Source organism: Papilio polytes, unplaced genomic scaffold (genome assembly GCF_000836215.1).
Source record: "Papilio polytes unplaced genomic scaffold, Ppol_1.0 DF821400.1, whole genome shotgun sequence".
Lineage (NCBI taxonomy): Eukaryota > Metazoa > Arthropoda > Insecta > Lepidoptera > Papilionidae > Papilio > Papilio polytes.
In genome coordinates, this window is record NW_013527804.1 from 2,719,452 (window position 1) to 2,733,079 (window position 13,628).

Below are 13,628 nucleotides of genomic sequence, written 5' to 3' on the forward strand. Positions count from 1 at the left end.
AAATCAAGTTTGGGCCGTCTTAAAAATGAACAAACATTTGGTTTAAGCTTGTAGTACAGCTAAAAGCGAACCAGAAGCGAAGCGAAATTAAATTAACTAGACGAAACGGCAAAAGAAAATAAAAAAAATAATTAAGCATCGTGAGTTACTATAAAAATAGATTGAAACTATAGAAAGTTTTTTGTAATGTTTTTACTTCGTTTTTGTGTCTGCCCATCTCTAGAAATGTTACGCTTTCCTATTCTTTAAAATCGTTTTCGTTGCTGTGTTACAGGGTTTAGTAATCATAGACTGTGTCTCGGCCTCTATTATATTTGATTATAAACTACAATGAGATACAATACAGGACTGTTTCCTATTATTTTACTATAATTATCAAAAGCCAAACACAACACGAAAGACTTGTGATTACATCGTTAAAGTGAAACAAACATAGTTTCAAGAAAGTACTCCCTTTTTTGTTTAAATACTATAATTCAAATAATTGCATATTAAAAAAAATATGACGCTACTGAAATATCGTTCCTGCTAGGTGTGAGCGAGACAAAACATATAGCTTATGCATTATCACCTCTTGTAACTTAAACAGCTGAATCTATTTTAATGAATGAGGTGTCATTTTATTCACATTCTTCCCTTGAATGTCTAAGAAATTCAGCCTTATTTTTATACAGAGCTAGGCATATTTCGTACAGAATGCGCTCAGTTTCCGGACATCTGATACGTTACAATTAACAAGAATAAACATATTAAATGTCTTATTGCTTTAGTGATAAGATTCATTTTCCCTTGAATCAGTTTAAAGACAAGAGAGCTGGATTTAGAAATACACCACCAAGAAAATAGTAGAATATCAATTCCGTCTGCGGTTACCAAGCTGCGTTGTTCAAAGTTTTGGTCAACTTTATACGATGTTCTATCGAGATTTATTTATACATTTATGTTAAGTTTAAGTGTTTACTACGCCAAGTTTGTAAATTTTCAATAAGTATGCAAAGTAAAGATGTTTAATGTAATATATTTTAGATTACCACTAGCTGTTCCCGTGCTTCATCCGCATGAAATTATGAAAATTTTATTTTATTGTTTACATTTGTCAAATTATCAACAGCAAATGTCAAAATGACATGATATGACAAACCTTGGTAATCTTGTTTCCTTGATGGTGGCAGCAACTTATGGTCTCTTTCCCACGTTTGGGTTTTTTATCCAAAATATTTACCCCCCAAGTTTAATAGCGTGAAAATATATAGCCTAAATCGTGACGTAAGTGTAGGGCTTTTTATTAAAAAAATAATTATTCAAAAATATGCTGTGATTGCTGACATATTAGGCAACAAAGAAGTGTGTGTTTACGCTTTATTATAATAGTATAGAAGTATAGATATTTGTCATATACTATACAAAAATGTTTAGATTTGTAATTGCATAAATGGCTTGACTGACTTTAAAATGTTTTTCGATTCGTATTAATTCTTTTGTTTTAAATGTTTTTGTCGTCTTTTGTTTTTAATTACCTAATGATGAATTAGAAACGAGCTGTCGCCCGCAAACTACAGTAGTATAGGATTTAAAAAAATTGGTCGCCTTCAACATTTCCACGTGCATCTATGTACCTATCACCAATCTTTCAGTCAAAGTCCCGTCCAAATTGGTCCTCACGTTCCAAAGTGGCGGTCCGGTCGCCATTTTGACAGCGCGGAATTAAAAAAAAGTAGCCTATAATATGCGGGTCTATGTCAGCTACCTTGCTGACAGACAGACAAAAAATTTTTAAATGCGATTTTCGATCAGCAACGCAAATACATCATCTTACTGAAATCTGGAATTTTTCTTTTGATATTACAAACAGACACTCTAATCATACTAATCATACTTCATACTAATATTATAAATGCGAAAGTTTAGATGGATGGATGGATGGATGGATGTATGGATGGATGGATGGATGGATGGATGGATGGATGGATGGGTGGATGGATGGATGGATGTTTGTTAGAGTTTGTAGCCAAAACGACTGAACAGATTTAGATGAAATTTGGTATAGATGTAGAGGATAGTCTGGAAGAACATATAGGCTTCTCACTTTTGTTTTTTTTAATCCCACGCGGACGAAGTCGCGAGCGAAAGCTGGTTTTATTATATGTATAGACTAAAGTATATTTGCTGAATATAAATCTACCTACAAGAGTATCATTATTAATAGAATAGAGAGCAATAAACTAAATCCGTTCGAGTCTAGACAATGGAATAACGTTGTTAAAATTAAATGAAAACTCCAAAACGAATTCGTTGCAACGAATAGTACAGAGGGGTAGGTTAAAAATACTTCTGTAGTCTCAATATTTAAACAGTAGTCAGTAAAAGTTCACCGTCTTGTTTGGATGTGTTCACGTATTGGTTTTATATTTTTAGTTTATTTGGTTAAATTATTTGTGTTTTTTTTACGGTAAAGTATTATTTTAGTTAAAAATTAGTCGCAATTTAAATATTATTCAAGTTTTTTTTAAGTTTTTTTCTTTGAATTTTATGTTCATCTGTTCACAAGTTTTTTATAGTTTTAATGTTTATTTTCATAGTGTATTTAAATTAATTTTTATGTAACTTTAGCCATACTTTACAACAAGTTATAGTAAATATCAAAATCGATTAACAATGCCAAGAGATATTTTTACAGTGGGTATTTTGTAAAAAATTATACCTACATTTAAAATTATGTTCCACAGTTTTCTTTTATTAATGTCGTCTTGTTAATTTTACATGCTTTTGCCTGACGCCGCGTGGAATTAAATCAAATTGGAGATACATAGCAGGAAGCGTTCTTTTCAAACTGTTATCTATAATAGTAAAGATTTAGAAGTGTAAAATTAAAATAACTTTTTTTTTGTTTCAGCTGACCCCACCGAGACATCGTCGCGTGCGCTCCATGTGAAATAAATCAAGCAACACTAAACCATTTATCATTGAAACTTAAAAAGGTGTCCAAAAATAGACATGGCGCTTAAATTATATGCGTCCGTGATTAAAATAGAATCGACATAGTAGGGGTTGGACTTCCGTTCAAAATGTGATTCAAATATAGACAGGATATCCCTAGTGTTGGAAAACGTTAGAACTATGGCTGAATACAAAAGTAGATTGAGATTAACCAGTAGGTGTGTGAATCCTTTATTCCTGTTGTTACGGACTAGTATGTTTTTAGTGTTAATATCTGTGATCAGTGTATGTAGTGGTTATGTTGAACAGAAGTTTGCTATGGAACCACAAGATCAGGTAATTTTAAATGATTTTTACATCAGAATACAATCAAATTCAAATGTATGAAGGTATTTTGTTAAAGGTTATTTTAATTGATAGACAATTAGTTGTCAACGCCATCTATTGTTGTAAAAAGTTAACAAAAAATGTTTTATTTTTTCGTTTATTTAATTCAACATAAGTGAAATAAACTATCAAGTTTGAACTTTTTATTATACTTAGTAGTCAACGTGGAATTTATTGAAATGACTGTATAAATAAAAATAATGTCTTTATTGTAACCGAATGAAATCCAATGTCGGTGCCTGAGGCGGTTTGTTATGGCATTTTTTACATTTACGTAATGACATAAGTTTTATTACGAAATTGTTGGTTATGTAATTGTGTAGAAGATATATACAATTATTACGTGCTTATTTCTTTACAGTGTTATTTATAATGTCTTTATAGATGCTCAAAGCGTTTTTTAATTATTTTTTTTAATTTCTAAGTCATTAACTGATATGCTTAAATTATATCTCGATTTTTTCAACCTAAGTGTAATTTGTATAATATCATTTTAACATTTATCTTTATGAATATTTATGAAAAAAAAGTATTACATTACTTATAGACAGGACATTACGATAATTTGCATCAAATTAAATTATGAACCGAGTTGAAGTAGACAACCTGTACCTGTGGTATGTTTTTAAAATATGGTTCGTCATGTCCTGTCTATTGTTATAAAATGTTTACTATGTCTATAGACAGCAGTGGTGGGTTCCCGAGTTATATTGCCGTGTCGTGTGGAGAACAAAGTGGGTCAATTGCAGTGGACTAAGGATGACTTCGGACTTGGTTTGCATCGTGATCTCAGTGGATACGAAAGATATAAAATGATTGGAAGCGATGAAGAAGGTTGGTTTAACGATTCTATTAGTTGTAGTTCTATGTATTTGTAAAAAAATATGATTTCGTAGTGTTTTTTTTAACACGAAAGCAACCTATTCTATTCTCTAAATTATTCCTTGGATTGCATTCAAATCAAAATACCAATGTCATGTGTTTAAAAATATCATTAAATCATAATGAGATGGTATTCTCTTCCAATTGTTTTATCCCTTCATCATCCTGCCCTGGTCCCTAAGGAGGGTTAGCACAGTATGTACTGCTCTTCCATACATGTCTATCAGTTGTTATATCTGAATTAACTCCCTTAACATAATCCTCTTTCACACAATCCTGGATGGATACTTCGGTGTTCCTCTACCTTTGTAGCCATTCACATACAATCTCAATAATTTCTCGTATTCTCCCTTAAAAAGAAATGAAACTAGAAGCTATGACAATTACAATGTGAATCCCTTTTTTGACCGACTTTCCAAAAGAAGGAGGTACTCAATTCGTCTGTATTTTTTTAATATAGTATTTTAGCAAAGAAGATGCATGGTAACAATTTAATTAACATAATATCTGTTCACAGGTGACTATTCCTTGGATATAAGAGAAGTGACTTTGGAGGATGATGCTAAATACCAATGCCAAGTCAGCTCTGGACTAAGAGGTAGGTTTTTTTTAACAATTTAACATCTTGCATGAATAGGCCACTTCGTACGATGCCATACCACGACCACGCAGAAGACAGGCGTGAAGTAGCAATACAAAGGAAGTATGCGGTCTGAAAGCCTTTTTTTATTCTCTTTCTCTTACCGCCTTGTTTATAACAATTGGAAGAGAATTGACATAGGCTAGGAAAATAACCTCAGTGTGTTCCATTCGTCGAATAAAGCAACACATCTGCAATTACCAAAGTCTCTGGGCAGACGTCACTTCACTGTTTCGGTGAATTCAGATGGGCACTTGCTCTTTTACCACCAAAGAAACATTTGTATATCCATCTATCTATCAACTTTCTCATTTATAGCATTAGTTATTTAGTAAGTAGAGAAGTAAAATAAAGACGACTCTCAGATTATTTACAATTAATCATTGTTAAAGCTAAATTAATTAATTTCACGAAAGTTTCTTTGTATTTCAGTAAATTGGAGTGTAATATAAAACGTTAAATTGATGAGAAATAAGGTTTCATTTGATGGATTGTTTGAAACTTTATTGTAAACAATATCCAACGGTATCTGACAATTATAGAGTTTCAGCTTAATTAGGATTTTGTACTGACTTCTTAGTCTTGATGATTCATTTGTACAAATTCGATAAATAACGGATTTGTTACTGGCTTTACACTTTTGTTTTTGTATTGAAATGTAAAGTTTTTTTCATGTACTTACAGATTATTCTTTTAATAGTAAATTTACATTTGTAGTTGTCATTTTTGTATAGAGTAAGTCTTAACTCTTTGTTTCTCTACACTATTATATAACGATTTGAGTTACTTTTTATTTGCATAGTATAACCTCAAAATTTGGATCGATTTTAAAAATTCTTTCCATGTATCTCTGAGTAACATAGGTTATATTAATTATGTTTAATAATTTAAAGAGCCATGTTCACTCTTTCGAAACCGTTACCGGTTACCATCAATAAGCCATTTCCTTTAACTTCCCTAAAGGTAGGTATATCCACTATATTTCCTAACATCTTAGTCGTATCTGAATTAACTCCTTTCTTCAGTCTTCCCCTACCTTTGTATTCAATTTAATTTATTTCTATTCCAATCGGATCGTTAGTTATTTAATTATACTTCAATAGAATGAAGAGGATTACCACTCGATTCTAGTGCTATTGAGAAAATAATAAATGATAAGTTAATAAATTCCTCTTAGAATAATTGAGGATATTTCCTACTTCGCAGACAATACTCTTGGGTACAATAGTATTGGTTATTCGTAATTTGTGGATATCTATTGACTTCGTTTACAAAAGATCTATTTTATTTCTTAAATATATTTGCTCTAATAAGTTTCAACAATTAACTCTCTTTAGAATGTCGATAAAACAATTACAAAAACAATATTGAATGTTAATCATCACCAGCACTGTACTTCCCCACTAAGGGGCTCGAAGCCTATGCTAAGTTTGAGATTACTAGGCCATAGTCAAATACGCTGGCTAACTGAGGGTTGGTTGACGTCACACATTTATTAATTTCTTCGACTGTAATGCAAGACTAGTTTTTTGTCCTTTCTGTGCCCTCCTCTGAAGATAGGTAGACAACGCAACTCCATTTGTAGATATTTATGGACAGCGTTCGCTTCGCCATTTCGAGGTATTCAGATGACCGTTTGTTCGTTTGCCAATTTGAATTTCATAAAAAATCAACATACTACGTTATAGTCTAAATATGAAAATCTAAAAAAATATTGCGTATTTTTGTATTGGACTCTTAGGCGCAAAGTACAATATTCTTACGTAACTTATTTGTTTTAGATTGTTTTTGTCGCTATAACTTGGAAAATTGTGTTTGTTTTAATAAATTGAAAATCCTTTTGCTCGTTTCTTTTATGCCGTATTATTTCTTTCCTATTCCCTTTAGTGGATATTTTGGCATCGGCCATATTAGTAATGGAAGTTTCGTTCGCAGTGTCGTAATTTGTTTTTTAATATTCCTTTTAACCCTTTTCCTTTCTGCGCAGTTCCCTTTATTTGCATCTCCGATTAGCCAATCTTATTGAAATTTCTCCTTTGTTTCGCTGATTTCGTATTTTCAATTTGGTATTTTGTTTTTCAATTGGGTAAAAAGAATTTCTTTTTAATTGAGCAGTTTGTTGATTAATGAATAAACATTTCTCACTCGTTTTAATTGAATTTTTGTTTTTATTCCTGACTAAATTTTATTTTGTAATAATATAAAATGTTTTAGGTCAAAGAATTTTCAGTTAAATTTGCTGTCACATGTGACTTCATTCGTGTGGAATTTAGAAAACAATTTAATTTTATTCAAAAACATTTGATTCTTAATTCGATTTTCATTTGTTTTTCTACTGGTGTAAGCTTATCCGAACAAGATCCCGTTAGTTTTACCAAAAATATTTTTACCACCGTATTCCTTGTAACAAAGCGCGTCTTGTGATATGTCACATTGTGTAGTTTGATAACTTTCTAACACCACTTGTATTTTATTTAAAATTACTTTTACTTTTAATAATTTAAAATATATTAATACTTGTTTTTTAATTTTAAATGTAAATATTGCATTTTAAATTGTAACTTGCATTAAGTGCAATATTGTGATTGATTTTAAAATAAAGAAAAGAAAGTCTTTGGATTCATCACGCCAGCGGGAGAATGACGGGGCAGCAAGAGGCTGCCTCATTAAAAAAAAATACCACTTGTATTTATTCGTACGCCGAGCACTTAAAACACAACTGATTCGGTTTGCAATTCATAGGAATCTGTACATGGTTTTATCAGATTTTTGGTACACATTAGTATTATTAGAATCTAAAACTAAGCTATAGACTTCTAGAATATGGTTTACAGTAGCTGGATCACGGGATTCGAATCTACGACCACATGATGAAAAATCCGCACACAACAATAAAGCTATCGGTGCTATTCTGGTTGAGAAATTTTAAGACCTCGAATACTTTTACTTCGACAATATCATCATCTTCCCTGCCTTATCCTACTCCCGTAGGTCGGCGCACCGGGTTTTCGTCCTCCAAAGCACTCTATCCGTCATCTCAGTCATCACTCCCTTCTTGATCATGTCACCTTTCACGCAATCCATCCATCTCTTACTTTTACTTCGACAATAGAAGTCGTATAATTAGCAATCTCAGTAAATACTTTAGCCGTTTCAGCGAAAGATTCCGCCATTCAGATGTTAACGGAAAGGTTTTGGAAATTAATTTACATAAGCCTTTGTGAACAAATGCCAAATCTTTTGATAAATTCACTTCTATTTGACTGTACAGTTTGAATTCTTATCTTAAATGAAAAGGGTTCTTACGGAACATTCAGCTTTTGTTAATACTTTGATATGAAGTAATTAAAAACTTATATTCAAATAGCCTTTTTATTTTGAAATTGCAAAGTTATAATCTATACTATTATAATAAAGCGTAAACACACTTCTTTGTTGCCTAAGATGTCAGCAATTACAGCATATTTTCCAAAAACTCGTATTTTAATAAAAAGCCCCACACCTACGTCACGCTTTAGGCTTAACTTAGGGGTAGATATTTTGGATAAAAACCCTAATGTAGAAAAGAGACGATAAGTTGCTGCCAACATCAAGTATTGACAAGGTTTGTCATGTCATGTCATTTTGAAATTTGCAATTGATAATTTGACAAATGTGAACAATAAAATGATTTTTTTATAATTTTATGCGGATGAAGTCGCATGGGAACAGCTAGTTGATATTTATAAAATGCCCCTAGTGTGCCTGTTGGCTAAAGATCTAAAGATTTCCATTGTTTTATGTCGTAAGTGACTCCTAGACTACGGTCATCTTAATATCATCCTACTATCTTAGAGGCTACTGATACTTCCCACCGTCTCTTGAATAACATTCTTTTGTGACCCTACTTCATTCCATTTGTGTCTCAACATGTGACCAGTTAAATATTTTAGTTGACCTAACCTGACCACGATGTCAGGCAATCTTACTAATATTATATGTGAGAGTTTCCTGTGTAAAAGACTGAAAGATCTCGATGAAATAAGGGAAAGATATAGTGTATCTGCAGGAAGAACACATAATCAATTTGCTTTTGTTTTTTTTTAATTCCACGCGGACGGAGTAGCGATTGTAAACTAGTTTTAATAGTAACGTAGAGACAAAGAATAAAATATTTGTATTCAAATCAATGTGATGAGATATTATTAAAGAGTTTAAACACCCGTTTAAAATTCTTGGAGTAGTAGCAAACTTTTTAACGATGAATGCTTTCGAAAAAATAAATATAAAAAAGGTAATCGTATTACGACTGTTTTTTAAACAATTAATATTAAACCATTAAAAATATAAATTGCAACAAGCCAGCTGTAAATTCAAAACCTAGATTTTTCGATCTGAAAGTTACAAGAAGTTGACAAAAAATTGCGACGAAAACTTTTCTCTTCTCTGCATTGCAGCGATCGAGGAAAAGTTTTCCCTGTAACAATATTTCAATCTCTTTGTTTGTTTTTCTATTTCTGCAATGGAAAATATTTACCTGAGACTTACCATTCGGATATATTAAAACTCAAAACGTATCGAAAAGGTACTAAATGGTCCCAAGACAAACAAATATGTGTCATCTACACTATCTATACTATTATAATAAAGCATAAACACACACTTCTTTGTTGCCTAAATTGTCAGCAATTACAGAATATTTTTGAATAATTCTTTTTTTAATAAAAAGCCCTACACTTACGTCATGCTTAAGCTATATATTGTTACGCCATTAAACTTACGGGGTAAATATTTTGGATAAAATCCTAATGTGGGAAAGAGACCATAAGTTGCTGGCAAAATCAAGGAAGCAAAATTGTCAAGGTTTGTCATGTCATGTCATTTTGACATTTGCTATTGATAATTTGACACATATAAACAATAAAATAAAATTTTCATAATTTTATGCGGATGAAGTCACATGGGAACAGCTAGTCAATTATAACGTTCATCTTGTACATGCGTTGTTATTGACAAATACTGATTATTGAAACATTATACGTAGGCTTGTAAATTCAATTTTGACAACAGATAATAAATCTTATTACTAATAAGATAAATGCGTAAGTTTAGATGGATAGATGTTTGTTATAGTTTGTAGCCTGAACGGCTAAACGGATCTCGATGAAATTTGGCATCGATGTAGAGAAATCTGGAAGACAACCGCTACTCACTTTCGTTTTTCTTTAATTAACGCGAACGTAGACGCGGGCAAAAGCTAGAATCCTATAACACAGACAAGTTGCTAATAAATATTTATGGTGAAACTAATTACCATGTTAACGTCCATAACATCAATTGCCTACGTAATTAACATGTGTTTAAATAAACAGTGTTTAGCTAAATTTTATGGGTGATACACTCTGAGTTTGTAAGTCTTTATTTCTTTAAGAGCACACGCACATTTGACTAAACTATCGAAGAACTGTTTAGTTACCCTATTCGATTTTTAGGTGTACAAACAGTTGTATTGGCTGCGAAACAATCGACAATCGCACAATTGTGCTATAGTCTAGTCAAAGGTGTGCGCCCGCTAACATGCTCGTAATATTAACAGTAACAGAAACGAAAATTAAACTTTAAAATTTACTTTAGTACCTCATTACCGTTTGTTAGTTATGCATAGCACCTTATATCCCAATTGCAGAATAAAGTTCTCCAGTTTTCTACAAATAGTTTTCAACGGTGCGAACTTTTAGCGCCGCACAAAAGTTTGTAAGTTAAATAGTGCAAAGTTGTACAATTTCGCCGCAAGCCAGTTACCCATTGTGTTCTCTGTTTGATAAAAAAATAAGTTTCGCTATCATTAAGTCTGTTCTATTTATTTGTTCTTAGTTAAAGAAAAAGATAACGTTTCAGTTGAGTTGACCGTTTGTACGGTCTCTACCTGTTAAGTTCTGAATCTTCGATCTTTATTTTCTAAACACCTTTTTTATTTTTGTTTTTATGAAATTAGCTTCTATTGGATATTTCTTTTCATACTTTCTTAATGTCCTCTAAAAACAGTGACTGTTCTAGCTGTATTCTCTTACTCAGAAGACATCGTTTTAAAAAAAGAATAAGCCCTTACGATTTGTCCGCTTGTAAATTGTCTGATAACAATCCAATTCGTGTGATATGTGATGAAAATATCAGATTTTGTTCTCTTATCTGACAGTGAAGTCATTTAAGCTATCTGAGCCTCTATCAGCCAGTGGTGGGACATGCCCTAAGTCAAAATCTATTCTAAATGATGTAATACATGTTTAAGAATAATATTCTCCTCTCTGTTGCTTTCAAATAGAATGAAAAGGACATCAATATGGATGATTACAAAGAAACACGACGATTATTGTTGTTGAAAACAAAAGCTCCGTAAACAAATGATAGTAGCATTTACGACTACAAATGTATATTCAAGTGAAACAAATTAAAACTCTTTTGTACAGGGGAACCTGCAATTAGATCTCGATACGCCCGTCTGTCGGTCCTCGTCGCACCTGAGCCACCGAAAATACTGCAAGGGAATTTCTTCTCTACGGCTGAAGATAGAACGGTGAAATTGGAGTGTATATCCGTCGGTGGGAAGCCAGCGGCTGAGGTAAGAGTCGTATTTATAGACTTTGATACCGAAATTTGGAACAATATTCATTTTGAAGTTCGACTGTCAAGTACCTTATTAAATTTCTTTGTTTGACCTATATTAAAGTAATATATTATTAAGTTACTGTTACAAAGCTTCATAGTTGAAATAATAGATATAAATAGATTACTTACTTATAACTAATGGATACATTACTGTATGTATGTATGTATCTTATACTAAGCTTAAGAAAGGATGAAGTTGAATAAATGGTATTAGGAGAATTCCACACGGATGGGCATTGGCTAGTGTAGCCATCGCCAGATTAACTCGAATAACCATAAATAGTAACTTAAGAGAACAACTATTTTAAGTTATTGTAAAAAGATATTTGTTTATGTGTAATCTTTATTATGTTAATCTATCTATCTATCTATACGTATAATAAAATTGGAGTGTCTGTTTATAATATCAAAGAAAACAATCGAGATTTCGGGAAGATTGTGTATTTGCGTTGCCGATAATAAAAATCGCATTTAAAAATTTTTGTCTGTCTGTCCGCAAGCCGTGTTTGTTCCGGGTAGTCTTCGAAACGGCTGAGCCGATTTCGACCGGACTCACTGCAGGGTAGCTGACGTAAACGGGCATATTATAGGCTACTTTTCTTTTAATTCCGCGCTGTCAAAATGGCGACTGGAGCACTATCTCTGGAACGGGTGGACCGATTTGGACAGGACTTTGACTAAAAGATAGCTGGTAGGAGATAGATGCACGCGGGAATGTGATAGATGACTTTTAAACGCGCTAGTGAAGTTTGCGGTGACAGCTCGTAATAAATATTTTCATTTTTATTTTTTTCATTTATGCGTAGATATATGTAGAAGAAGCTAAGGGGAAGGAAGATCCGTGGTCTCTACTTACCCCTCTAGAATAGGTTGTTTGTTGTTGTTATTCTTTGTCTTCTATTTCTTTTCCCTTCTGTGCAATAGAAAGTCACACATTTAATACAGAGTATAAACGGAATTCACAAAGACAACTCAATGGGGAGTTTGCGAAGTAACATTTGTCAGAATTACGTACACTTGTTAGAAGTTATGCTCCTTTGACGTGACTTTACGAGTTAAGTTACACGGCATAAGTTACTTGTCACAAATTAGTATGAAGAGTGTGATAATAGAGAAAACAACGAGTTTTTAAAAACCATATGAACTTGCATAGTCCCTACGGAGGGTCGGCACGGTATGTGTTCTTCCATACATCTTTAAGCCGTCATATCTGAATTCACTCTCTTAAGCATATCTTTTAAACAATCCATTTTTTTTTCTTCGGTCGTCCTTGTAGTCATTTAAGTGGAATAAACCATATACCCTTAAAATATTGTTTATCTTTGAATCTGATGGTGGATAATTTGATAGCAACGAACCAGAGACAATGAAAAACAATAGATTGAGAAGTAATAAGGAATATTGAAAATCTGATCTCAATCTAAATGTATGAAGCTAGTCAAGCTTTAGGAGGTTATAATAAAATAGAACTCATACCCGTTAATAATACTGCCTTGTTATTACTTACAATATATCTATTTGTTTTAATTACTTTTGATAACTGTCTTAATATATCAGATGAGTTTACTTTATTCTTAAAAAATCCAGCGCCATGTTATTACAAAGTAAGTTTTAATTTTCAACGCCTTTTAAAGTTTTAAAAAAACCTTAGCATTCTCTTAACGGATAATTTTCAAAGTTTCCCTCTTTGAACGTTAAAAAAGCTCTGAATTAAGTACTTGCGAACTCTTGGTGCCTAAATTAGCAAGTACTACTTAATTACAATTGCTCAGAACTTCTTCCTTCTCGAGTTAAGATTTATTAATTGCCGGCTCCATTTGTTTTCTCATTGTTACGGCTGTTTATTTGACTCTTGCTTTAAAATTCTATTCTAAAGGGAATACTATTTAGTTGTTAATTTATTTTGATAAGCTATTATTAATATCATTGCTGGTAATTTTTGCATAACCTAGCATATATTGCAGTACCGCGTAAAGAAGCAAATATCATGTTTTACTCTTTTGTGGGATACTTTTAGACTCGAAAATCTCCAGATCAGCCTGTAAACATAATCAATACAAATGTAATAAAGCGTAAATACACACTATTTAGTGTGTGGTAGTGGCGTAGGTAAACCTTTATTTTTTGTGTCGGGGGG

The 13,628-nt window shown here is 32.3% G+C and overlaps 1 protein-coding gene across 1 annotated transcript in view; it reads left to right on the forward strand.

Annotated features, from left to right (window-relative positions):
• Nucleotides 1-13,628, forward strand: part of LOC106108775 (irregular chiasm C-roughest protein-like) — a 69,436-nt gene that overhangs the window by 24,712 nt on the left and 31,096 nt on the right. The window contains exons 2-5 of the mRNA XM_013290036.1: nucleotides 2,894-3,273; nucleotides 4,008-4,158; nucleotides 4,724-4,804; nucleotides 11,293-11,444. Of these exons, the coding sequence (XP_013145490.1) occupies nucleotides 3,118-3,273; nucleotides 4,008-4,158; nucleotides 4,724-4,804; nucleotides 11,293-11,444 (540 nt within the window). The 5' untranslated portion in view covers nucleotides 2,894-3,117. The remainder of the gene's footprint in view (nucleotides 1-2,893; nucleotides 3,274-4,007; nucleotides 4,159-4,723; nucleotides 4,805-11,292; nucleotides 11,445-13,628) is intronic.